General features: G+C 40.2%; 2 protein-coding genes across 2 annotated transcripts in view; one reads left to right on the top strand and one right to left on the bottom strand.

Annotated features, from left to right (window-relative positions):
* LOC124141837 (sodium- and chloride-dependent glycine transporter 2-like) overlaps nt 1–27,465 on the top strand; it is a 46,607-nt gene that overhangs the window by 2,200 nt on the left and 16,942 nt on the right. The window lies entirely within an intron of this gene.
* On the bottom strand, nt 1,426–5,615 carry LOC125376937. The gene is made up of 4 exons (XM_048389532.1): nt 5,372–5,615; nt 4,652–5,074; nt 4,420–4,560; nt 1,426–2,450 (listed from the first exon to the last, which is right to left on the bottom strand). The coding sequence occupies exons 2-4, from the start codon at nt 5,019–5,021 to the stop codon at nt 1,441–1,443; spliced, it is 1,521 nt and encodes a 506-aa protein (XP_048245489.1). The 5' UTR covers nt 5,022–5,074; nt 5,372–5,615; the 3' UTR covers nt 1,426–1,440.

The following is a 27,465-nucleotide window of genomic DNA, read 5'->3' as shown; positions in this document are numbered from 1 at the left end:
ACAGAACTTTCATCGGAGAAAATCACATTGTCCCAGTTAAAATTCCTTTGCTCTAAGCACCAGTTCAACCTTCACTCCTTTTGTTCAGGTTTCATGATCGGTGATGGAATTACTCGACTTTTCTCCCAACCCATTGCATGCAGCTCAGTTCTAATTGTCTCCTTACAGACAGCCACAGTTCCTCTATCAATCATATCCAGTCTTAAGTTTTCTAAACTCCTCCGTTTGTTTTTAGAAACAAGAATACCTGTTACCGACTGTCAATTTTCTGGGCCTACCTGCGCCTCTCTTGTGCTCAATGCCATCTCCACTTTCAATATTTTTCAAAATACGATGAACAGTGGACAAAGGGATGCCTGTTCTACTTGAAATCACTTTAGCTGATCTGATATCCTTGTATAATTCTCTAAAATCAACTTCCGCTTCTCTAAATCATCAATACTGAGGATCACTGAAAATGACGTCTGCTAGCAAGTAAAAAAGGGGGATAACTCTTGACAAACTAATGAAATAGGATTAACTGAGTTGTCCCTCTTGAATGAAACCAAGCACTTGATAGCTGGTCAGTGTTTTTTATACTAGTTATGTTCTAATTCACTATGTTCAACCGAACATAAAACATTTACTATGACAACATACTCCACTCATGGGTAATGCCTACCGCTGTTAACAGGCGAGCGGGTTTATTTACAAAATCATACATGTAGACACGCGACTGTCGTGTTATATTCCATTCCAAACACCGACACTCCATATTCTCTAAGGTATTCTTTCTGTAACAAAAACGTACATTTTAATATTTTTGGCACATAAAACCGTTACGAAATACTGCAATATCCTTGTAATATCGCGCTTGAACACTTTATAAATTACTGCGAAATTAACTTTTTGAAAATATAAAGATAACTTATCTGGACGGTGGGTCTTCTTGTGTATACAAATCCATGTCCGGACTCCTGAATCACCTCTCTGTGGGATCACTCACTGAAAGAAAGCAACACCCTTCTCCGTGCTAAACAGCACTCAATGCCCTGCGGCAATTTTTCCCATACGGTTTTACCTGCCATTCGGCAACACTGCACTAACAGGCCGTCCAACACAGACAAGCATTACACTAAACATCTGATTACCTTTATGTGTATATTTTTAACAAACAAAGAAGACAACAGCTCGCCTGTGTGACGCGAAGGCCTCGAGTGGTGTTTCTTGCCCTCTCCTCTGAACCTTAAGCACGTGACGCCACCGCTTTCACGTGCACAGCCTTCTTCAAATCACATTCGTTACCGTATTTACCCCATAGTAAATACATTTATGTTCTAATTCACTATGTTCAACCGAACATAAAACATTTACTATGACAACATACTCCACTCATGGGTAATGCCTACCGCTGCTCGAATTAAAAGAACGGGTCCCTGCAGCAGATTTATTTCGACTTATTTACAATCCCAACATTGATGACACACTCAACAGTTCAGAAACATTGTCTTTGATATAACCGTCTTTGGCCTTATCTGACGCCCAGCGTCCGTGTCTCTTGAACAGTCTGTCTGTTACTCCGGCGTTAGCTGCAGCAGTCGCCCCTCCTGACCGAAAACTGTGAAGACCCACTTTTTTGACATCTTCACCAATTAGTTTGAATTTCTCAATAAAGATTTCCCTCGCTCTGGTATATGATAAAGGTTTCTGACCTTTAAGTACATACTTTTGTACAGATTTACAGAAGGAAAGTTGACGAAAAATATATTCATTGGAAGTTTCAGCAACATTTCCAGCAATCAGGTACCTGTTTAGCATATTTACTGGACATAGATCTGAGCCTGTAGCAGCGATCAAAACATGACGCCCATCCCTATAAACGTCAGTTTTACTGTTCTCAACAAAAATACTCATGAAGCCATCCTTGAATTTAATGTTTGACCGTCTGATATTCACTACTTCAGAAAATCTGAAAAACCCAGCAAAAGATAAAAGTGACATTGTTAAAAACCTTAAATCAAGTAGAGAGGGAGTTTTCCCAGATATACTAACCAATTTCTTTAACGTGTCACAAGTAACAGGTTCTTTTTTCTTGACTGGAGTACTACACGTTCTTAATGCCGCTTCTCTGATGTTCACAATCAAATCATGTTTACAAGGATCTGGCAGACATGCAAGCTTGTGCGCCCAACTAATACCGTAAATAGCTTCCATGACAGATGGAGCTTTCTTACCTCCCTGAACAAGTGATGTAAGATACAAAGCAACATGAAATGGATGAGCAGGCAAACATGTAATCTCCTTAAATTTTGAACTCCATTTTTTCCAACTATTATAAGATCTTTCATACTTATAGACTGTCGCTGGGGCCTTAGACTTGAGAACTAAATCTGGCATATGTCCTGCTAGATCAATAAGGTCTGTATGAACTAAATTGTTCTTCAGCTTCCAGATACCGGAGGAGAACATGTCTGAAACAACAACATTGATCTCATGGAATAATTCTAACTGCTAATGCGTAGCCATCGAATTTGTCAAACAAGGATTTCTTGCTGCCGCCTGAAAATGCAATACTTCCATTTAATTGCAAACTATCAGCGATATAATGTTTGAACTTTCCGTCATCAAAAAGTGAAGTCCAGAACACAGCTGATTGCCACCTAGGCACTACTAAAGTTATGCTAGCTTCACTTTGAAGAGCATATCTAATAGCCTTTGTTACCAAATGCACAGGGGGGACAACCCAGTTGTTATCATATTGCCATGACTGTGTAAAAGCATCTACTGCTTCTGTGCCAGGGCACCAAGATCTGGAATTGAATCTACACAACTTAGCATTATAATGACTAGCAAATCTATCAACAGTATGTGGACCCCACTTCTGGTTTAGCAACTTGAAGACAGCATCAGTAACAATCCAGTCATCAGCATCTTTAAATTTACTTAACGCATCTGCTCTGTCGTTCTCTGAACGTGGAATCCAGCTAAACTTTATCCTGATGTTATACATCCTAACCACGGTGAACACGGACATAGCAAGCTCCTGTAAGGATGAATTGAAACTACCAAAAGAAACAATTTGACAGCAAGCCTTGCTATCTGAGAACCACTTAACAGTCTGATTTGACAGAACCTCTCTGAAAACGTTCAAAGATAATTCAACAGCCTTCAATTCCCGCCAAGTTGAACTCTTGCCCACTTGATCCTCATCCCATAAACACTGAAATACCCGGTCAGAATTCTGTATATAAGCAGCACAGCCCTTGGAACTAGCATCTGAGAAAACGGTCAAAACAGGGGCAAAAGTTTCATAAAATCTTCTGCTATTAAAAGTGTAAACATTATCTCTCCAGAATATAAGTTCAAATACACACAGGGGGTCAACTAGACTTTGCTTTCTATCCCAACTTGAAGCTCTTTGTATTACTGAATACATGCGTCTAGTCAAAAGTCTGCAGACATCCCCATAAACTGGTGAAAGAGAGATAATTTGTCCTGTTAAACTAGCCAGGTTACGTGCTGTGAATTGCGGTAAACCTGCCAAAACTCCTGCGCATGTGTTTCTCACATTATCTAATCTCCTAGAAGGAATAGATATCACACCTATGTCAAGATTCCAATTCAGCCCGAGCCATTCAAGGTGTCTTGTGGGTTCCCAAACTGACTTCTGATCGTTACAAACAAAGCCTGCTCTGCACAAAGAAGATTTAACAAAACTAGATCGCTCCATGCCTAAGGCTTCAGACGAAGCAAACCCAAATCCATCATCTAAGTAAACTACAACATCTACAGAATGTTTTCTCCAGTATCTAACTAATGGCCTAAAACACTTAGTAAATATATAAGGGGCCGAGGTTAGACCAAAAGGTAAAACTGTGAAACAATAAAAACGCTGTACACCTTTAACTGACCAAGAAAAGCCCAAAAACGTGTGTTGACTAGGGTGAATATCTATGTGGTGATACCCAGACTTAAGATCAAACTTGTACATGTATCCGCAAGGTCTAACGAAATCCAAAGCAATCTTGTAATCCTCAAAGACTATCTTTTCTTTCCAAACATATTTGTTTACCACTCTTAGGTCTAAAATCAACCTTTTCTTACCAGAGCTATTAATAGAAACTGATAGGGGATTTACAACCTGAGGTAAGTCTACGACTTCAACAATACAGTTGTTTAACAGGAGATCCTGGATAGCCTCAGAGACAAAGTCGCTATGTTTTACAGCAGAAGCGTTGTTCTTACTAATAGACAAGGGAGGCGACTCCACAAAGGGGATGATGTAACCTTCCATAATAGTTCTAATGATGAATTCTGGAGCTTCTATATCCTTCCAAAATGAGATGTGCCTCTTAAGATTTTCCTTAATGTTATGCTTACTCGCTGACGTATCTGTTCTGTCAAGATAATTAGGTACAGGTACAAAATCAGTACTACTACCTCTGGTTTCAGGTTTGACTTTGTCTATGGGTGAAACATCAAGCTGTGACCTACTACTAGGCTGTTCTGATATTGAACGGGAGACCTGTGGCAAATCCATGTTAGTTTTTCTTTTAATACTTCTGCTTGAGTTCTGATCCCCTGAAACATATGTAATACGATCTCAATCAAGATAGTAACGCATTAGCCACTCAAATATATATGTCATATCTCAAAAGTGGTTTTGATTTACCTGAATAATCACTGCTTTTTGCAGGCCTCTGTAGGCTGAAGTCCTTGTGGTGGGTTGAAATTACTTGACTGTGATGACCTCTGGGCGGCTGCAAGGGGACATGTGGCTCTCCAGTGCCCAAAGGCTCCGCAAAAGTAGCATTGTTGGTTTGGAAGTGGTGTTTTCCTGGGTTGAAAACGAAAGGGCTGGTTCTGCTGAACCTGAGGGGCCTGTTTGGGTAATTCGCTGTTAGGATTGGGGAAAGTTGCAGAAGGATAAGGACTATAACCTCTACCACGGGAATTGAAAGAAGTAGGGCGCTTTCTGCGCTGTGCCTTACTTTCTGCTCTCTCGAAACGTCTCTCTTCATCCGAGTTTGAAGCCAACTCATCCCCTTCCAACTCCGAGACTACTGCCCAACCGGCTGTAGATCTGTCTGCAAGTCTAATGTGCTTGTTTCTTTTACTGATGTTAGAGCTAATTTCTCTCAAGACATGCACACAATCGACTGTGTTATCCCGATTGATAAACCGAATAGCAGAGTCAACCTGATCCAAAATACCAATGTTGAACTTATATTGTAACTGATTCCCTTTGAATCTAAACTGTGGAGAGTCAAAGTCTTTTCTAGCTCTCTTAATGACAGAATACGACCTCTGCTCAGTTTCATCAATAATTTCACTTTTGAAAGTTTTCAACTTACAGTCCATATATTGCTTAAAAAGTTGAAACGTTTCGTACCCTTCAACAGAATCCTGTGCTTTGTTAGGTTGACCAGGAATGTGTAGTTCTTCAACGGAGTCAAGATTTTCCTGCTGTGGTGAATCCATTCCGAACAAAGAAGACAACAGCTCGCCTGTGTGACGCGAAGGCCTCGAGTGGTGTTTCTTGCCCTCTCCTCTGCACCTTAAGCACGTGACGCCACCGCTTTCACGTGCACAGCCTTCTTCAAATCACATTCGTTACCGTATTTACCCCATAGTAAATACATATATCCACTTAAACATATCCCTAAAATTCTCAATAATTTCTGTTCATACTATATATGGTATTCAAAATGCACTCTTCAGAAAAAGAAACGCACAGGTTGAATTTTAGTAAATTTGTTGTACCTAATAAAGTCAACATATTTAATTTAATATTATAAATACAAATATGAAAGTTTGGAGCTCGATAGTCACATGTACAAAGGCGTTGAAAACTGTTCATTGTCATGTTACATAAGGCCACAAGGTTGCGCTGAACTCAGTATCTCGTGTGACCGCCCCGTGCACCAATCACGCCTGTGCATCATTCCTGCGGAATTCTGCGCCATTCCGCTTGTAACGCGTTGGCCAGTTGTGGGAGTGTCTGCGGCGTGTTCTGACGCTGACGTACACGTCAATCGAGTTCATCCCAGAGGTGTTCGATTGGGTTGAGATCTTGAGATCTCGACGGCCAGGGCAAGACATTGATGGTGGCATTAGGCAGGTAGTCTACTGTGACACGAACTGTGCGCGGTGGAGCGTTATCCTGTTGAAGCAGCTCCTTCGGGCGGTCAATGATTGGAAGAAGGTGAGGTAGAAGAATTTGATTCATGTGGTGATTTGCTGTCAAATTTCCCTGAACCGCAACGAAGTCAGATCTCGTGGTGTAGGATTTGTCCCCCTCCCCTACACCATGACACTACCGCCACCGAAATTGTCGACTTCACGTACACGATGTGGGGCAAAACGCTCATTTCGACGACGACAAACACGTTGTCTTCCATCTCGCCGGTGAAGAAGAAATCGTGATTCATCGCTGAACCACACTCGTCTCCACTTTCACAAATTCCAAGACTGTAAGGTATGGCACCAACGCAAGCGTCGCTGTCGATTTTGGATGTAATCGGTTTTGCGCAATTGTTCACATAAATGTCATTGGCCCAGGTTCCAAATGCCACACAAGGTACAGTAGATTGAAGGTAATCTGTTCTCAATATGTGGCATGGCCATCATAGGAGTACACATTTGACTGGCATAATCGGCCCATGGAAGCAATCAGATCCCGAATCGTGGTCTGTGGAATGTTCATCCACTCTGTCTGCATTGCTTGTGCCAACTGTCGGAGGTTCTGTGGTTGTTGCCGTCGCGTTCGCATTCGTTGATCCAGCGCATCACATAACTGTTCGATTGGGTTTATATACAGGAGCGGGATATATTGCGACTCCTAAATTAACGTTCGCTTGATGCATATTGGGAAGGAAGCGTTGCCAAAGAATCTCATACGTGCACCATGTCTGTTCTATCAGTGTAGGAAATGGCTGCCCACATCATTACACTATCATCACCAAACACTGCAAACACGAAAACGTCGTTTTTTTCCGTATATGGTCATTGGATGGAAAAACGACTAAAAATTCATTAAAATTGATTAATTGGTCAGCGTCTAGAAAGTGTCCAGAAAAGGGTCGAGTTTTTCAAGCGTAAAATGGACGGAAAAACGATGCTTTTTGCTCCGCCTTGTACAACTGTTAACGGCCAATCAGATGGCGCTGGTCCCCCGACGCACGTGATGTCCAAGGCTTCCTTTCGGAAGCTTTAGGTTTCGTATTTCTGGCATGCCTTGCTCTAGTATCTGTCGCGCGCAGTGCAGCGAGATTTGCTGATAAGCTAGTTTTAGGATATGTTACATGTTAATGGAATTCAGACACGCGCCAAGAAGTCAAACCAAACAATGTTACTAAGTTTATTGTGGTAACGGCTATGTACAGTTACCCCTATCGGATAATGGGTTGTGTTTCATTTGGTTATAACAATAACTAATTTTTTAATGTGAAGTTTACAAGATAAACGACTTGGACGCGAGGTCGGTCACATGACGTTCTTCACGTGACTGTATTCTTGAAAAGGCGTAAACACTGACTAATTCCACATTCCTGGGGAAAACCCATGGAATTCCCTGGTACGAATTCATACAGAAGCGTGGTTGCAAGCCCATTTAAGGATACCCTCGCTACAACCCATCCCAGAGAGAAAAAACACGAAAAAAAATCCAAACTGTCGCAGTGACAATTTACAGAAATCTATGAATTTACCTTAGTATCTTTTTGACACATCTTCACAATCACCTTTCAATGATCGGCCAATTGATCAGTGATGCCAAAGGGTTGAAATAGCCAGAGGTTAATTAACAACTTCGAAAATATCTCCCGTCACGTTTATCGTGTCGGCCATTTTGACGTATTGTACTTGATGTAAATGTATTACAACGCTCTGTCATTGTAATTGACTTACTGAGGTAATTCTGTAAAAGATCTTCTCATCTAATGAGGATATTGTTTGGAATACATTTCTTGTAAACATACTAAAACATATGTTCCTCGCTTTGGGGGGAACTATTTTATTCCGGGGTGGCCCATTAAATCGAGTAGTAAGTCAAGGCACCATGGGTGATCTGTTATTTTATGTGTTTAAATTACGATTTGGGGCGTTAATAAAATACACTGACGCAAGTATATTCTATTCAAATCAATTGGATAATTGAATATGCTTTCTTTTACATATTACATAACATCACTGCACAAAATATGAACAGTTGCAGTAACACACTACGGTAATCGCATTAAACATCATTTTCAACTGTACAGTATTTCAGTATTTCAGTTATATCATGGTGTATCAGACTGATGTGGGCTAAAAATCCGAAGTGGTTCAGGTCATCCAATGGGTGTTCGGGAAAAGGTGAGCGTATCCTGCCACACAAGTGGCACCCGTCACAAACACATGCAAGGACAAGTCAACTGTTCACCTGAACAAAGCACGGAAACACACAATGATGCCCGTCCTCAGTTTTACCGAGCATGTAAATTATTTGATCCGTCAAAAACATGGACGAGTATAAACAATATGTTCATTCACGTAATACATGTCATACATTTGACAAAGTGTATTGACTCGGAGCATTATTGTTTATCACAGCGTATGCAGTTGAACTCATCACCCATCCCATTATTGATAACCCTTCTTGAAGATCTATGAAATCAGAAACTGCAACTCTCTATCTTTTAACTGGCATGTCAGACTTCTATTTCATTACTCAGTTTTATTTGCACGGATTACTATGGAAGGGACATTGCCTCGTTGTCGCATTGTCGCATTGACGCCTTTACAAAAACAAGCAAAACGCGTCAAAATTAACAAAAGCGCGACAATTGGCCATTTGTCGCATTGTCGCGTGTTCGCATTGTCGCTCTTTGATTATCCTTTTCTTTATTTTACAAAAGGGCGACGATGCCGTAACGCGACATTTTCAAGGTCAAAATATGTCTCGTTGTCGCATTGTCGCCCCATCACAAATGTGTAAAAAAGGCGTAAAGTTCAGTTATTGTTACAGTTAGGAAGTTCAACCTGATAAATGTACGTCTTGAAATGAAAACACAAGTCCGTCCGCGAATCCATAACTTTTTATTGTGAGCTCTTCTCTAAAAGTGCTTAGTGTTCAACTCCCAGTTCCAAACACGTAGTACCTCCTCAATAATCCACATACCTCCAGTGCAGTGGTCTTCCGGAAGATCTTACTCTTGACCGTATTAGACAACTGACGAGTGCACGCCTGTCCTGTGACCTCGTTGCAACCCTCGTGATGTGTTTGCCGAAGGGAGAGGTGTAGGAAATGTGTGCTCCAGCCCAGCGCAGAGCTCGCGACACACTGTATACTGATGTATACAGTATATTGCAGTTGATATACTGTATACTGCATGTGATACTTATTTGCGGAAATGTTACAACTTTCAAGATTCAAGATTCAATTTGCATATATCTCATATACAACAGACCGCCGTCATATATCACTGGAATACTGCTGAGAGCGGCGTTAAAACAAATTGTTTTCATAATGGAGCGCTGCAGTCATTTAAAATAGAACCGTATACATATGTACATGTAGTACCAACTCACTCTATTTGTTTCGAATATTCAGCAGAAAATATATTATTAACCAGGTCTTGGGGAAAAGATATCAGATTTTTATAAGCAGCCACATAGGGATGATAAAGGACCCTCGCTGATTAGGTTCTTGTTTACTTAAGAGCAGAGTTGGCCATGTTAGATGATATAACCAAAATCCGGGAGCTCCGGCGGGGGGGCAAGCTGGTCTTGTTAGTGTATGGTATGAGCTGTGACGTTGACCCAAGAGAATAATGTAAAACATGAGACCAACTCAAGTCTATAATGATTGGGAAAGTCTAGATTTCCACAGCTCTAGTCTGAAATTAAGAATTGTTCTATGCTCCATTTTAATTGTATTATTTTCATTTTGTAGACATGGATGGACCAACCAGGAAAGAAATTGATGGAATATTAATATCACATGTTACCACTGATCCAGTTAAATTCATCACACAATAATAAATTAGTATTTGACATTACGGCATTTGATTATTAGGGCATGATCATGTACATGTTCACTGTAGTAATGTACACACCAGTCAACTTGATTATAATTTTTATCAAAGTGTAGCGCGGCATCAACGATTACTTTATGATATCCTCACTTGTCATCGATGTATTGACATCGAACAATGGACGGCAATTCGAAATTCTTATGGATAGCTTCAATAGGGACAGCGCCGGCGTCAGTACAATTTTCCTAGTTAAAATAAGTATCTACAAAATATAATCTGAAGCAGACAAGAACAATATTTTTTATTAATGCTTACTTTCATGAATAGAATTAAGGCAATCTAGGCTTGCCAAATCGTTCTAGACTTGAGCTGGATTCCTTTTAAATTTATTCTGTATGGTCTGGGAGACGAACAGGCGTCAGTATCGCATGGAGAACTGGGACAGCCTTAATCAGTGTAATCGGATATGTTGTGGAGTTTCGGTTTTGGGCTGTTTGCTGAACATATAGAATTGCGAGTTATGTATACTCTGTATTCTTTCGTCATGGTAGCATATATATTTTCTATGTTGCTTTTTGAATTATCCACAAATAATGAGAACTACAATGTAAACCTCTCTCTGGAGATATGCAATAATACTACTGAAGGGCATATCTGAAAAATGGGACTTCTCGACAAATATTTCTTTCTTAAATACTACCCGTTACAGGCATTCTGATCATTATATCATACTATGTACAGTTTAAAAGTCAAATAATGGCAAATTGTGTATCTTTCTACATTTTGAATTAATTATATATTCTGAAATAAAACCTTAGCATCAGATAGTGATATACACGAATATGATCTATACTATTATAAATGAATTATCAATTTCGTATAATGAATTAGATAAACAGAAATTTATTTTAATCTATTCTTGTGAGTAGGTAACGAGAGATCTAGGCAACGCACTAACGTAGCCATTTATGAAAAATGAAATATTAAAAGTTTAGGGGTTTAAACATGCACATTGAATGATAGGGAAGAAAGCAACGCAATAATTAAATTATGAATCAAATTATGTTATAAATATAACAGAATATTTAGAAAATATAGGTTTAATTTCTCATTGTTGGAAGGTGTTTAATAATTATATAGATTTTGTTTGATTGTTTGTTGTTTAACGCCGCACTCAGCAATATACCAGCTATATGACGGTGGTTCGTAAATAATCCAGTCTGGACCAAACAATTTAGTCATTATCATCAAGAGCACCGATCTAAGCATTTGGGATACGATGACATGCATCAACCAAGTTGGCGAGCCAAGTCGCCTTCGTACAAGCATGGGTTGTTGAATGCCTATTCTAACCCGGATCTTCACGGGTATTTTTTTAAATAATAAGGTACAATGAAATTCTGTATATGTCCATAATAAGTGTGTATAAGTAGATGGATAATTTGTCCATACACGCCAAGTAAATGGTATATGCATTAATTTAAATGCAAATGATTCAATGATGAGTTCTTTCACAAGTCCATATTTCAAGGCATGTATTTGATATTCATAATAACTCCACAAAAGCTACACAATGGCAACAAAACGGTACCAGCATCACAGATACCAATAATGTGTCATGTAGCAATAACATACACAAATATCGTTGACTTCGACGTTGAATAGTGTCATGAAATATGATTATCCTCTTGTGTGCAATATTTCTGGTTGATAAATCTAACATATTCTTACTTTAAGAATAGCGACTATACATTATTATATATCCCTTTTCAGGTCGCTGTAACATTTGCAAAATGATACAAATATAAAAATACAACTGAACCTAAATGTAATGTTTTAATATCCTTACGTTGCTGAGTGCAGCATTTAACAACAAACAAACAAAACATAATATCTTTAGAATTATGTTAACAATTCCGATGCTAAAAATAATCTCACAATCTCCATACCTCTTTCTCTCTATGAAACATAATAACTTTTTTTTAATAATCTGAAGGAATAATAATGGCAATACTATCATAATTATCATCATTATTTATGTTACTTATCCTCAAGTGAAATAGTCCTCCACACTATACATTCAGTGAAGAAGCCCATGAACATATGAACTATGTAACATACATTCATGGAAATTAGATGAACAGTTGAAGTTAGCAAATGATATTATTCGGTCGAACGTCTATCAGCCATCTATTCTATTCATGAAGAACATTTCACGTGGGACCAACAGAGGGAATTATGACTAACGACTTGCTAATTATTTTTTATATTCATGCCAGCTCAAACGATCTATTGGCTTGAGTTATTGTTATGGTATCCACAAAATAAGTAGGATCCGATTTTTTCCGTTTTTGTTGAAATAAAACTGAACAATATTTGCTGTTTACATATCAAAGTTTGCCAAATTGTTATAAAATGTTTGCCCACAGCAAGGCTACGTATCCCCAACATATTGTGCTAGGCACAGTATCACTGGACTGAGGGAGGGCGGTATTCCTCCTTGTTGGTCACCTGCTTGGCAATATGGGACGGGAAAACTGCAGGGGGTGAGGGCAGTTAAGTTGATGGTACAGACAGATAAGAGAGATCATTTTACAAATGTGAAACCTCAGTCCACAAAGGAAGAGGCGAAAGCTGAAACTTGGTGAGGTTTACAGAACAAAGGCAGTTATTTCTAGTTTCTTACTGACCCTCGAAGATACATTTAATAAAACAATTAATGCGCGCGCGTGTGTGTGTGTGTGTGTGTGTGTGTGTGTGTGCGTGTGCGTGCGTGCGCGAGGTAGAAGAAGAATTGTACACCATAAAAATGGCTACGTATGTAGTTGGGGTAGATATGTTGAATGTCCGGCCAGTATGACCTTTGAGTCACTACAGTTTCAGTCATTAAAATGCGTAAAACAGTATTTGAGTGAAAGAAAACACTATAAGTGAGTGAAACAAAAGACGTACAGGCACACCCAGTCCCCTAAGTCTGCATGTATCAATACTCATACCTGCCACATCCTCAACCACTTAACTTACTCACACAATCATCTGACAACATGTTCGCCAACCCTCGTATCACAACGCATGCACGCATGCACGCACGCACACACACACACACACACACACACACACACACACACACACACACACACACACACACACACACACACACACACACACACACACACACACATGCGCATGCTTTCATACATAATCCATCCTCCCACCATTCCCCAACATCCATCGAACTATAACTATATCCGCCCTCATGTATCGGTATTCGTGCTCTCATACATACATACACCACTCTACCATTCCCCTACATCCATCGCAGTATAACTATGAATATAACCGCCTTCGTGCATCCGCACTTATATTCACATTGCACTGCATATGCATCGAATTACACGGTTAACATATCGTAAATATTTTACAACATGTACATATTATATATCAGCAAACAGAGATTATTATAACGCAATAGATTTCATCAGTCAAAACATCACAGAAAGAGGGGCAGCCTGGAATTTTACAATGGCATCTGAATGCACTAAGACGTTCAACTGGTCAGGAGGTGAGAGTTGCGGAAGATGACGGTAAACTTCAGTTACAGATCTCCATTACGAATATCTAAAGTATGAATAAAGATCACAGCTTGCTATGACGTGTACTTCATGCCTGCAGAATTAGCAATGTCCTTAGCTCTAAATTGTATGTCTAAATGCTTATGTAGACAAAGACCCACATGTGTATAGGCATGACCATATAAATTCTACGCAAATATCACCACATTTAAAAACAAAGCTAGATTGAGTCTTTGAAGGGCATTAAGAACTGATACACACAAGGAAAAATATTTATGGATGTCAACGGAGGAACACTGCGTTTCGGAATATATACTTTCTCCTTCATCAGGTGCATATTATTAAATGCCATGAGGCAGAGAACATATATTTGTACCTGTAAGAACAACAAAAGTAAAAAGATAGCAAAGAAGGGAACGCAACAAGGGAAGCCAACAGATAACTGGCATGGCGCTGATTACCCCGCCTCCCGTTTGCCCATTGTCCATTTCCCATTACCAATCATTCATAAGTTAAGTTTTGGCTTTAATTTGTCCATTGAATTCAACCATCAACATCTATTATCTCCACCCTAAAAATATGTAGTTTACTGAGAAAGTGGTATCCAAATATAATGTGTGTTACTGTTGACCACTTTCTTAAAGGCATTGTTGGTTCAAAGCTTTCGGTCATAGAAGCCGTGCCATTTTTCTCTTGTCAGAGGAGTACACAAAGTATATGTCATCTGGACTAACATTTTTGGTTCGGTGGCTGGGTTAGATCGCCAACTTTGTGTTCTGGCGATTGGGTGCCTCACTCACAGTGTGGGTTCAAATCCCGGACGGGACTCAACCCAAGAAAGTACGATAATCTGTACTTTACTCAGAAAGTGTTATCCCAATTATAACATTTGTTGTCAAGAAAACACAATTAATGTATATTCGGCTTTGGATGGGTAATGATATCACAGATATATACGGATATTGATGATGACTTGGAGGAGCTTCGTAACGCACGTCTTCTCAATTCAGGGATTGGTAAATCCAAATATGAGTGTGCGCGTGCGTGCGTGCGTGCGTGCGTGCGTGCGTGCGTGCGTAAATGTGGGCCTTTTGGATGTTACATAAAACATTCATCTTGAGCGGGATGGTAGTTCGAGTTGGATTAGCATGTTAACTATATGATCTTCTTTAGGCAGAGAATGCCGCGCATGAATGTATTGATGAAATTCATAGGTACATGGGGCCTTTACGTCCCCAGGAATACCCACAGTGGAGACTTCAATGAGGATAGGGTGTACACAATGTGCTACCTGGTAGATTGTGTGTAATCAGACCGGACAACGTTGGTCTTTGACTGATTGTGGCGTAAAACACACTTATTCATTTACTTATATCGGAAATGGAATGTTCATCTTAATTGTTATTGTTGAACATGTAATATATTTTTAAAGAAATAAAACAGTGACATAATAACTACAACTTTATGTGAGCGCGAGTAGCTTTTTTGGAATGAGATGAATAAGTCTTATAAAGTTGTAAGCTTCTTCACAACCGTGTAACTATGAATTGACTTTATTGGGCAATCAAAAAAGAGATAGGACCTAAAATAGCAAAATTTCATACGATTTCACTTGTCCACCATCTTGGATGCAAGGCGAAAACATTTCAGCGCGATTGAAGCCACTGAGAATGCCCCCTGCAGAGTTGGACGAACATTCTGCGGTGGCGCGGCTGAGTTGACCAGAGGCTATCAGCAGTATTTCCTGTCCAGGTTATTTAGGTCAGTTGTTTGTGTGTGTGCGTGCGTGCGTGCGTGCGTGGGGGGGGGGGGGGGGGGGGGAGGGGGGGAGGGGGCGTTGGGGGTGAGATTGGGGGGACAGATGATAGATTTAGCAACAAGTAAGGTCATCTTGAGTGGGAGGGTATTCGCAGATGGATTAGCATATGAACTATGATTCTCTTTAGGCAGAAAATGAGGATCCACGATGTTCGACCTGGTAGAAGTGTGTTATCAAACCTCACAGCATTGGTTTTTTGACTGACTGTAGCGTCAAAACAAACTCATTCATTTACTTGAACTGAATGTTTATCTTAATTGTTATGGATAGTCACGGAGCCATGATCCAGAGAACAGGGTGTCATTAGATAGAAATAAACTAAGTAATAATAGGATTACCAGAGAAACGGGGTTTTACACACAAGCCAATAAACTTCGCTCATTAACTCCAGAGTAAGTCAGTACATTATTGAACACTGCCCAATAATTATGTATGACATGCTTGTCGGGTATTGCTACATATATATGTGAAAACAAAGTTATTAAAATGAAGAGCAAAACTGATGAAAGTTAACAATAAACGTGTATACGTGTTATATCGTCACTGCAAAAATAATGATTGTTTGTCTTTAGTATTAACATTCAAATACGTTATATCTGTATTAGCGATATTGTCTTTGTTCCACCGGTGAGTCAGCGTTAGCCGTACTATCTCGTAGTATAATTGTATTTCTGAAGACATCACGATACAGTTTTTACGATGCATCACGTCTGCACTAGCGCTTGATTACAGCCTAGTGTTTGGGTGTTTCAGTGGTTTAAATCGCTGCTCTTGATATTGTTGATTAAACTTTGATACTATGAACAATATAATGTTATGTGAGAGGTTGACTTTAGAACGGTAACATACTAATAGTATATAGGATGACATAAACAGAACAATGAGAAGTTCGTCCAGATTAGTGTATAGGCAACATTTAATAATTAAAATAATTACATTCAACAACTCCCCTTTTAAGTCCATTTTCCTGACTTATAAGTAAATGCAAGAACAATCGGCCGGAATACAATGTATAGTTCTTGTCCACTTCCATATGACTATAAAGCATACAATGAGCTATCGGGTCCCGTTTAGATCGGTTTGGGTGGCAGCCTAGATAGCCATAGAATAGTTTCATCTTGGAATCTCCCATATCACTGGGGATCCTCTTCAATTTAAATGGAGTTACTCGTTACTCCGAACCTTCACGTGACTGTGTTTATGAACCATTGTCAAATAGTGGTGACATTAAATCTAGGAAACAATACGCGAAATCGCGCATGCACAGAACGGAAAATTTGGTCAAGGCATTAAGTAATCCACATGCGCAGAACGATTGATTTCAGTACTTCCGCTAAGCGCTTCGAGTGCGGCGTCAAACGCGGGCCTGTAATCTACACGCGGGGACTGACCAATGAAATCTGAGAAGTAGAAATACCGGTAGACGCTGTTGCTTGATTGACAATGTCAATCAAGAAAGGGAGGAGCTTAACGCTATCGTTCTCTCCCAGTAAATTCCGATGTCAAATAACGACGTTATTTGGACGGAAAAACGATGGTTTGAAAACGTCCAAATAACGTCGTTTTTCCGTCCAATGACCATATACGGAAAAACACGACGTTTTCGTGTTTGCAGTGAAATCTGTCCACTTCCAGTATGCAGTTTCGTGCCCAACGTTCCCCGTTACGCCTCTAAACACGACTTTTACCACCCGCACGGTGAAGCATAAAACGTGACTCGTCATAAAACCAAACTTGTCTCCATCACAGTTGTGGCCATACTCTGTGACCTTGACACCATTGACGTCACAGCCGACGATGCAGGTCCGTCAAAATGACACCTGGAACTGGTCGTATAGCGCGATTACCTTCAGCACGTAAACGGTTCCTCACTGCCAGGGCTGATATCCTACGCAATCCCGGTATTGCCGTTGTTGAGGAGGTGGCCGTGATAGTTGATTCACGTAAGTGACGTCGTCGTATGAATCTGTCCTGTGCTCTGGTAGTGATACGTAGTCGACCGGGTCACTACTGGATCTTGTCCCATGTGTCTGACAACGGTTCCACACTTTTTAATTCTTTCTCACTCTTTTATGTTTACGCATTGTCAGTGTCATGCACAACACCATAGGGGACAGACAGTATTCGTTATATTTCGTTTCCGTCATATTCCGATATTACCCTGAAGGAAAAAAACGTGCTGACGATTTGATTTCACACGAGTAGCCTCACGCACAAACGCAGACGCACACTAAGGTCTGTTGCCATGTGAGATATACGACTATGTCGTTTTTATTGGTTGGAGTTGTCAACTAGTCAAGGTCTCGCGTGTATCTGCTATTATGAATCTTTTGAATGGTATTAGCATGTGTAAAGTTGCCAACATGCTGGATTTGAAAGAGTGAACTTTCACAATAACTTCGATGTGTTCTCCTTTGTCAACCCAAATAATACTGATGTCATCGCCGGGCGTCTGGCTGAAAAACAAATCAGCTCGCGATGGGAATACCTTCTGCGTTTCAAAAGGCAGCCTTCTGCATTAGCAATTTCGGATGACCTGTCCCTCATTGTGACTCATGTGTGTGAGTAGGGTATAGCTATATATTGTGAGTTTTAGAATTAATAGAATTTCTGGCCTTGTATGGATAAGATTTCTTTTATCAAATTGATAAGAGGGCGGTGCATTAGCCTTATGGTTAAAGAGTTCGCTCGTCACGCCGAGGACCCGGGTGCGATTCCCCTTGTGGATACAATTGTGTGAAGCACGGTTCTGGTGTCGCCCGACGTGATATTGTTGGAATATTTCCAAAAGCAGATTAAAACCATACTCACCCACTCATATTGATATGTGATTGAAATACGTTATTTATATCTTTTCAATTACACTTGAAAAGGTTCGTCCCATGTGAATAGCACATCAAGTTTATCGTATGCCTTTAATCCACCTAACAGTAAGAACGCACATTGAAATGCTTGAACAATGCAAGCCTACAGAAAGTGTATTGACATTTACATTTCACCAGAAAGTCTCTCCCATGACGGATGAACTAAATATACACACCTTGACATGGGAGATTCAGAACCTGTGGAAAATCTTGACTTGCTTCATCGAGGGCTATAGCATTACAGTAAGGAGGTCATACTCCATTTGTCAGATACCCCAGCTGTTAGAAAGTGGGGTAGAGATGGCTTGTCAAAACATTTGAGATTTACCTGTTGTCCAAATGAAATCCCCCTAATCTTCTGTATAATTAAAATCAAATACAGTGTAAATTGTTTATTTGTCTTAAGATGGCATATACATATAAAAACAACCAAGACATAAAAATAATGTCAACTTCCAGCCTTCATGGGCTTATAAGACATGAACATTAAAATACAAATCGTAAGGCATGAACAAAAATATACACAACACAATACATACTAAAAGACACGCACGCACACACACACGCATACACACACACACGCACGCACACACACACAAACACACACACACACGCACAGACACACACACACACAAACACACACACACACACAAAAAGCATACACAGGCACAGACCAAATGCACACACAGGTGTGCGTAATAAAATGCTCGCGTGCGCGCGCATGGTAGCGTAATATCATCAAACAAGCTTATGCGCGCATTTACATACAGAACAACTTCCTGCGGGCATACATTTTTACACACATCTTGCCAAGGGTAGGAATGAGGGTGTGATCTTGAAGAAGACATGGTAGGTCGCACTGGTCACGGAGTTCTGGGATGAAGCTGGACAAAATTGGTTTCTGATGTCATCATAAAAATGACAGTATAGTAGGAAATGACTTTCATCTTCGACATGAGTGTCGTGACAGAGTTTACAGTATCGTTGTGCTGCAGGGGTCGGCGGGTTCGCGTATCTTGCAGTTTCTATTTCAAGTCTCAATGATCCACATCGGAGGACGCAAGGATAGATCTTTGGTTGCGGGATGTCTTTAGGTAACTTTCTGTACATAGTTCCGATTTGAAATGGAGATAGGTTCTCAGTTTAGGTAACGCATGTACAACCGAGGCCCAATTACTTTTATGTAAGGAAAAGAGTTGTACCCGGAGTTCAGGTAGAATTGCAGTAACAGATTTTTCTGTGTCGTTAATTACATTAGATAAACCATAGTCGTTAAATATTCGCTGTAACTTCTTTTCCCACAATTTTCCACAGGCGAGAGACCGTTTGTGCACTTTAAACAACAGACGGTGACGAGACGTGCTGTGACGTCGACACCACAGTCGCGCCGTTTCTATGTGTAGTCGTAATTGGGGGTCCAGCCAGCCCATATCTCCCCGGGCTTCTAGGTTTGCAGTGTTACGGGGTACTCAGAAACGGACTTTGCTTTATTGTGTATGGCGAACACTTCCCTGTATTTCCAAACTCCCCACAGATCAGAACAATAGAACAGCATCGACTGGGCGGTAGAATCATATATTCTTTTAAACACGTCATGATGCATGTCACCTAATACATAAAACTGTTGGCTTAAAAGACCAAGCATACAGTTACTGGAAAAAATCATTGATCTTCTCAGATACAAAAGGATGATATATTGCTTTATTTTCTATCCCTACAGATTTACCTAAGGAACAACTCAAACTTGTAAGAATATTGAATTTTCGTAATTTACAATATTTTCACTACATTGTGCATATATTGTCAGAGATTTCTGAATTTGTCACACACATGGTAATTTGCAGGGAGGTAGGCATAAGGCATACTTTCAACATCACCGCTGCCAAAAGTGGATTATTGTACCATGCTTTCATCATGAATTGAGATAATAAATGTATTCGTTTTTGTATAATTATGGTTAGATATGTAAATTAACGTTTCCTCAGCATTAAGGGGCTAAAACAAGGTGTGGTCGGCGGCTCGGAGTATGCTGTGTCTGAGTGGGTATTTGTGGGTATTTGTGTTAAACTGCGGCATTGTATCTCAGCGGGCTAGCACTATAAACTCGGTACAAGCAGCCACACACGCACGTACACACACGCACGTACGCACGCGCACACACACGCACACACAGAGCGACAGAGCTATAGCTGAGGAGGGGATCATAGTGAAAGAGGGTCAGTAAGGTATTAGAAATAACTGCCTTTGTTCTGTCCATCTGATAAGCTCTCCACTTTTCTCACATTTATACACACACACACACACACACACACACACACAGAATTAACATTGTATTCAGTGAGCCTTTGATACAGAATATTTACCATCCCCAAACACACAAGCGTGATAACCTCTTGATCATATAATGTCATTCTTTAATTCTGTGCTTGAAAATCGCTTTCCCTCTCTCACAAACATTACCGAAACATTGCGAGTTTTCCTAGAATGCGCGAATTAATATTTATTACGTCATAGGGTAAGTGATGTGTCACTCGGACAGTGACAGTAGCCAATATAGTTCAAACTGAAATCTGTTTCTTATACAGTGACGAAGCAACAAATACGCAAAACAACAATTGTTTTTAATTGCCTTTCGCGGCAGTCCATCTATCTGTCCGCTTGAGTAACTGTCCTTTGTCAAAGGGAAGCTACTCTAACCCTAGTCTATGAGACGTCACGGCCACGTTCAGACGTTGTTGGTAGTCGGCCTCTCCTGTCATAACGTTAAGAAGTGCAGTCAGATGTACACACAGCGACGAAACGAAACAAGGTAACAATTCAAACATATTTCGGCCAAATCCAACTATATATTTTAGTTTGTCGAAAAGGTTTCAAGCCGCTACTGATCCCGCTTGGCTAGGCCTAGTGCCCTCGCAAAATTGTTTCGAAATTTATATCTCCAAAGTTGCCAAAACTTATAAAATGCCTTAGCTACGTCACAGTTAGACACTGATTTTAGTATATTAGACTGTTCTTTTGATATTGATAGCAGTTATCCCTGTAGTTTCTCCAGATTCCCGATGGTTAATTCTGACTCGATCGCCGAATGACAAGGGCGACGCCATGTTTGTTTATAAACACAGAAAGTGATATTTGCATCTCTATCCGCATAGGACCCGTGAAGATCCGGGGTAGAATAGGTCTTCAGCAACCCATGCTTGCCGTAAAAGGCGACTATGCTTGTCGTAAAAGGCGACTAACGGGATCGGGTGGTCAGGTTTGCTGACTTGGTTGATGCATGTCATCGATCTCAATTGCGTGGATCGATGCTCATGATGTAAATCCCTGGATTGTCTGGTCCAGACTCGATTATTTACAGACCGCCGTTATATAGCTGGAATATTGCTAGTGCGGCGTAAAACAACCAACCAACCAACCAACCAACCATCTCTATCCGCATATGACCCCACCGGTTATCGATTTTATCCGTTGGCTTTATCCTGCCGAGAAACCTACCCATTATATGACGTCAAAACCTCATTTTACCTCACCTCAAACTCAAACTTCTGCTCCTCTGAATCTACTGAATAAAATGCTTCCACACTTTCTGAGAACTGTCTCTATACAGTATACATCAAACCTTGTTAGCCGTTGTGGATATCGTATTTAGTTTGGGCCATACTGGATTTTGATTCTGATGAATCTCTTGCTTCATTGTGTTATATTTGGTGAGTTCTGACAACACTAAACGAAACTCTTCCTCGGATATCTTACCATTACCTAGAGCTGTTGAGATATGATCCTCAATGCTATATAACTTTACTTCAGCAAGCACATGGTTACTATCATGTTTTAATGCTTTCTTTTGCTTCCGTCGGGAAATAAATTTAAGCGCTATTCCTGCCACTCCAGACACTCCCGCCGCTACTTCCATACCAAGTAGATTAGGCGCAGCGATTACAGTTGATGATAAACCAACACCGCCTAAACCAAGACCCATGCTGGTTACTAAAAGCACAGTCTTAACTCTATCAAGAGCATTCACAGCTCTATGATACTTTTTATGCAACTCAATTCGTAAATCACGCTCCTTCTCAAGTTGCAATTTAATTTCATGTATTTGTTGTAATCGAAATCCATTTGCAGAGTCCATCTTTCCAGATACTTCATCGAGTGCAGGATATGAATCCATAAAGTACATTTTGTTATGAAAGAGTCTTTAAGTGTTCCAATTGCAGTTTCTTGAAACTACACGTCAAGCTTATTAGATGTAAATTATAAGGCATAAATATCCTAGTGAGTGAACTACAATCTGGACCCCTTCAAGGCTTATGAAGATGACTCTTGGTGGTTATTTAAAAATGCTAAAAATTTGTCAATCATGTTTTTTTGAACGAGTTCAGTCCTAGACCCGGTAATATCTCGAAGACTTATTCTTGTGAATCCCCAACCAAGACTAAAAAGTGTGAGCAAACAGCTTTAAAACCTCAGTAACACGACTTATGCGTCAAAATACTCTTGGACAATCAGGTGAATACTGAAATCTAAGGACTAATTTACATGTTACATGAGGCCATCGATTTCTCTATTACTTCCTTGTTTATGTAGTATGATTTCATCACTCATTAGTGATAATATCAAAACATATACGGTTACAATATCGATATTTGTGTTGAGCAAATCAATACCAAGTACTTAATGCAGTTAAATATTGTAATTACAACTTTAGCAACGTAAAAGCATGTTGGTGCCAACTCGGGCAAATGAATGTTTCACAAAAGTTTTGTACAATGCCTAATTCAAGATTCATTAATCAAATCTTACAGTGCTGTTGCCATTTCCGTTTCCTATGCGTCAATGATGATGACTAATTGGATATTTAAATGTTTTTCGCAAGCAAAAATTTATACAAAAAATATGCAAATGTACATGAGCACATTTAGTACATGCAGGGTTGGCAACATATGAGTGAGTTGCACGTGGTCTTGGTAATTATACAACGTTGAATATGTTTTTTAACGAAAAAAGTCAGGATAAATGTTTTTTTGCCATTGACTTCTGTTAATGACACTAAGTTAGACATTGTTACGAGTGATCTCTGTTTTTAACTTCATTCAGGATTACACAGCATATCTGGGAGAACTTCTCACAGATGTGGCTAATGTCAACTTCGAGATAAAGATACTAAAGAGTAAATTCTACTGTTAAGTCAGAACCGGAAAGGGTTCAAGATATCGGTACTTTCAAGATGATGAATCTCGAGATAACTGGGTCCGACTGGATGTGTAATTGAAACATTATGTACTGGGGTGACTACAATAAAAGCCATGTTTGGCTTCTTCATCAAACAATTGGTGTAACAAACGCTTTTGAATAAAGGATATTTCATCTTTACCTGGTGATAAAAATGCCACAAACAAGTATTTGTTGCAGAAAAATGACACAAAATATATTCCAATAATTAATTATTTATGAGATTTTTTCTCCTTCGCTATTGAATACTTTATTTAAAACCTCAGGAGACAGTTATTATTGAAAGAAAAATGTTCAAAATCCAAACGTTAACTTAGATATATCAACAACCATACAGTTTTCAATACGAGTGAGTTCGGTTTAACGCCGCTTTTAACATTATTCCAGTCATATCGCGGCGTGTCAGCTTCATGTGGTAGGAAAGCCCGAAGTGATGCAGGTCTTAGACGTTTACTACTTCGGTGAAACCCACGAGCACGGGTATGGTGCTGACAAACCTAGAAACATAATTGGGGCGAACCGAGATTCGAACCCACAATCATAGGTTTCTGGCGTGCCCAAAGGACGCAACTCTGCACAGCGAATCGCGGCGCCACAGACGACTGGGCCACCCGTGCCCCCGTTTTCAATATGAAAGAACGTTTATAACAGTAGCATAAATATAGAATACTAAACTGGCTCCCGTGTAATAACAATTTTATGAAACGAGTGAATAGTTGTGGTATCTGACGAGCGAAAGCGAGTTAGATACCACAACTATTCACGAGTTTCATAAAATTGGTTTTACAAGGGAGCGAGTTTAGTATTTCATTTATTACTTGCCATTTATAACGTTTTTAGAATTATACTGTTGAGTATGAATAGGCTGACACCTACACGATCCACGGCATAGTCCAATTGAGTTTAACAGAATAATACTTCAAACACGTCAAAAGTTGAAACGTATGAATTTAATACCATACAACGGTCCACCTTTAGAAATCAGGCGTCCGTTCCACAAAATTATCGTAGGGCTAATCGCAACTCACATACTTTAACAGACTAACGTTTGTCGTTGCGCTACAATATACGATCGCCTTGTGGAACGGGCCTTGCACCTCAAAGTTTACAATCACGTCACAATACCCGATGACGTAAATTGTGGAATTTTGTTGCATGATCCATCGGCGAAACAATGCCATGTGACGTCAGCGTAGCAACAAGGTTGCTGGGATCATCGAGTGTGCATAAGCTCCTCTCAGTGATCTATCAACTTCATACGCAATGTCGTTGAATAAGCCAAGGGATGTTGAGAGCTTTCAATATTTGTTCGAGTACATAAGCACACGTTTTGGTATTACACAATGTGTAATACCGTTGTATGTTTATTAAACGGATGATCTCTTCACGGGCAAGTAATAATAAACATGGTGTCATAGATCCATATCTGACCCTAAAACAAAAATGATTCATATATATTTTACTTTCCATTGAATTTCCTTCATGACACTGCTTTGAGGCTTTAAACACAACGAACTACAGTTTTAACACTGGTCATTGTTTATTGCACCAGAGGCTGTAACCTGTCCCAGCAATGGCATAGGCCTTGTCATGACAAGGTCTCATTCAAAGTAATGATAAATAAGACATAATTAATGCAATTATTGGATGGAAACAAGACAACTATTTTTACGATATTTACAGAACGGGGACTATTCAAATGGATAAAAGACATTTTTGTTCTTAGATAGTTTATTAATCAACTCATTGTAAATGTGAAATGAACCGTAGGCCTCATGGTATTTCTCTGAACATAATGTTTGATATGAATATGCATTATTTTTAAAGGAATGGCATCAAGTATTAGCTATCAAACTACATCTCTACAATGTAGTGGTGTATAGGAATCTTGGGTCACCAAACTGTGCCTACTAACTTTGATAGGGATATAGTTAAACGTGCATGCATTTCCTATGTAAGGTGTCCGTCTCCCTAATAATTACCAACTGATATGAAGTAAGTGTACGTATATTAGATTTGTAAATAATGGTGACTTGATCATCCTACTTCCAAGGACAAACATGTTCATACAATCAGTTAACCACTACATGAGACAAAATAGCGATGCCATTGTTTCTGGTCATACTAAGGTCAGTACGTCCAGAGCAAGGATATTCATTCCAGCTCATGTCTCACATTGCCTTGAAGGTTAAATAAGCTCCTGACCTCCTTGTGGTCATGTTAGTCTCCCCGCAAGACAGAGGCTATTGTTACCATCCGACCACAGGCGAGAATTTGATAGCTGATGCCATATCAAGGTTATATATCCCTTCACAGTTCGAATGCTTGCTTCGTGCTTTTGTGTCTTGGTGTGTACTGCGGATCCTGGTTACTGGTTGCCCTACCACACGTCGCAGGCAACCCGGACAAAGAAATTTCGCAGTGGCTGCAGGAACGTTTTGCTCCTATCAAAATACTGTCGTCATGCGAGGATGTTCCTAAATTTGTGTGTTCTTACGGGGGCATGGGTGGCCCAGTCGTCTAGGCGCCGCGATTCGCTGTGCAGAGTTGCGTCCCGCCAGAAACCTATGATTCTGGGTTCGAATCCCGGTTCGCCCCGATTATATTTCTAGGTTTGTCAGTACCATACCCGTGCTCGTGGGTTTCACCGAAGTGGTAAACGTCTGAGACCTGCATCACTTCCGGCTTTCCTCCCACATTAAGCTGACACGCTGCGATATAACTCAGGTTGGAATACTGTTAAAAGCGGCGTTAAGTCCAACTCACTGACTCTGTGTCCTGTACCAGCGACCAGCGACACCTCAGACGATATGTCGCTATGCTGCATATTTAGGACGCACCCATGCTTATAGTTCGATTCCCAAGTATTTGAACTTAACTCGCATACTGCATCAGATGTTTGGGTTCACCAACCCCTTGACGGCCAATTTTCTCTTAACATCGATGTTGAAGGGCATCAAGAGGACCGAAGGATCCGCCCCTAACTACGAATTGCCTTTCACTCTAAACATGCTACTGCAAGTTCAACGTACAGGTTCCTCAACCAAGCCAGGCTTTGGCCTATTGAGAATCGGCAATGTTACTGCGGGATCTGTATCTGCGAAGTACGTAAAATCAGTGTGCCAATCAGATGTGACGTTCACTACAAAGGGGGCGGTTCTGCGCGTGCCAGATGCAATTTTGTGACGCGACCCCTGTATCCAGGGCATCCCCTGTGTCCAACCACGGCACTTATGCGTTTCTTTCGGATTGCCGGATCAGTGCCTCTCAGCTCCAATTTTCACTATGTCGGCAGAGGGACAATTGACAACGTTCTCAGCAAACTGTATTCGCTCACGTCTGCGACGTGCCTTAACCGCACAAGGACTCTCTGTGCACAATTATAGTGCTCATAGCCTTCGCGAAGGGGGTACGACGTGGAGTTCCACTTGAGACCATTAAAGTCCTCGGTGATTGGCGATCAGACTCAGGGTTTGCTTATCTCAAAATGCCAGCTGAAGGACAGTATGATCTTTTGCAAAGTTTCCTATACCATCAATAATCTAAAACATGTTAAATTGTTTCCTTACCACGACAAGATTTTAGGTTGGGAGTTTATCATGCTTATCTATGACATTTCATGCTGCAAAGATAGTTTGCCTTGCATCAGCATCCAACTGTTATTAAATTAGAATGTATCAGCATCCAACTGTTATTAAACAAGGATGTAGTTTGTATAGTTTAGTTCAATAAATATTATTGCGCCCGACCCGAAGTTGTTAAATGGAGTTTATATAAAATATCATTTATTAAATGCAAATATATAGCGCCAAATACTAGTAGATCCTTCAGAGATGAGATACTGAATAGGTTATCCCATGCGATGAAAACCCAATCACAAGGGATGCTCATTTGAGGATCCTCACTTGTTAATAAATATCATTTGGAATGATCAGTATGGCGTCGTCGTAGAATGACCACTTCAAATCCAGAGTGACATCGTG

The sequence above is a fragment of the Haliotis rufescens genome, unplaced genomic scaffold, assembly GCF_023055435.1.
Source record: "Haliotis rufescens isolate VD_foot unplaced genomic scaffold, xgHalRufe1.0.p SCAF_8, whole genome shotgun sequence".
In the NCBI taxonomy this organism is placed as follows: domain Eukaryota; kingdom Metazoa; phylum Mollusca; class Gastropoda; order Lepetellida; family Haliotidae; genus Haliotis; species Haliotis rufescens.
The sequence above is the reverse complement of the archived record's forward strand: the minus strand, read 5'-3'. Positions and strand labels throughout refer to the sequence as shown.

What these genes read in the sequence shown, in the direction of transcription:
- LOC125376937 (XM_048389532.1), bottom strand. Translation starts at nt 5,021, where the DNA reads ATGAGTTGGCTTCAAACTCGGATGAAGAGAGACGTTTCGAGAGAGCAG. An exon ending in AAAAAGCAGTGATTATTCAG is followed by an intron (nt 4,561 to 4,651) that starts GTAAATCAAAAC and finishes CATATGTTTCAG; the next exon opens with GGGATCAGAACTCAAGCAGA. An exon ending in AGTCAAACCTGAAACCAGAG is followed by an intron (nt 2,451 to 4,419) that starts GTAGTAGTACTG and finishes TTGTTGTTTCAG; the next exon opens with ACATGTTCTCCTCCGGTATC.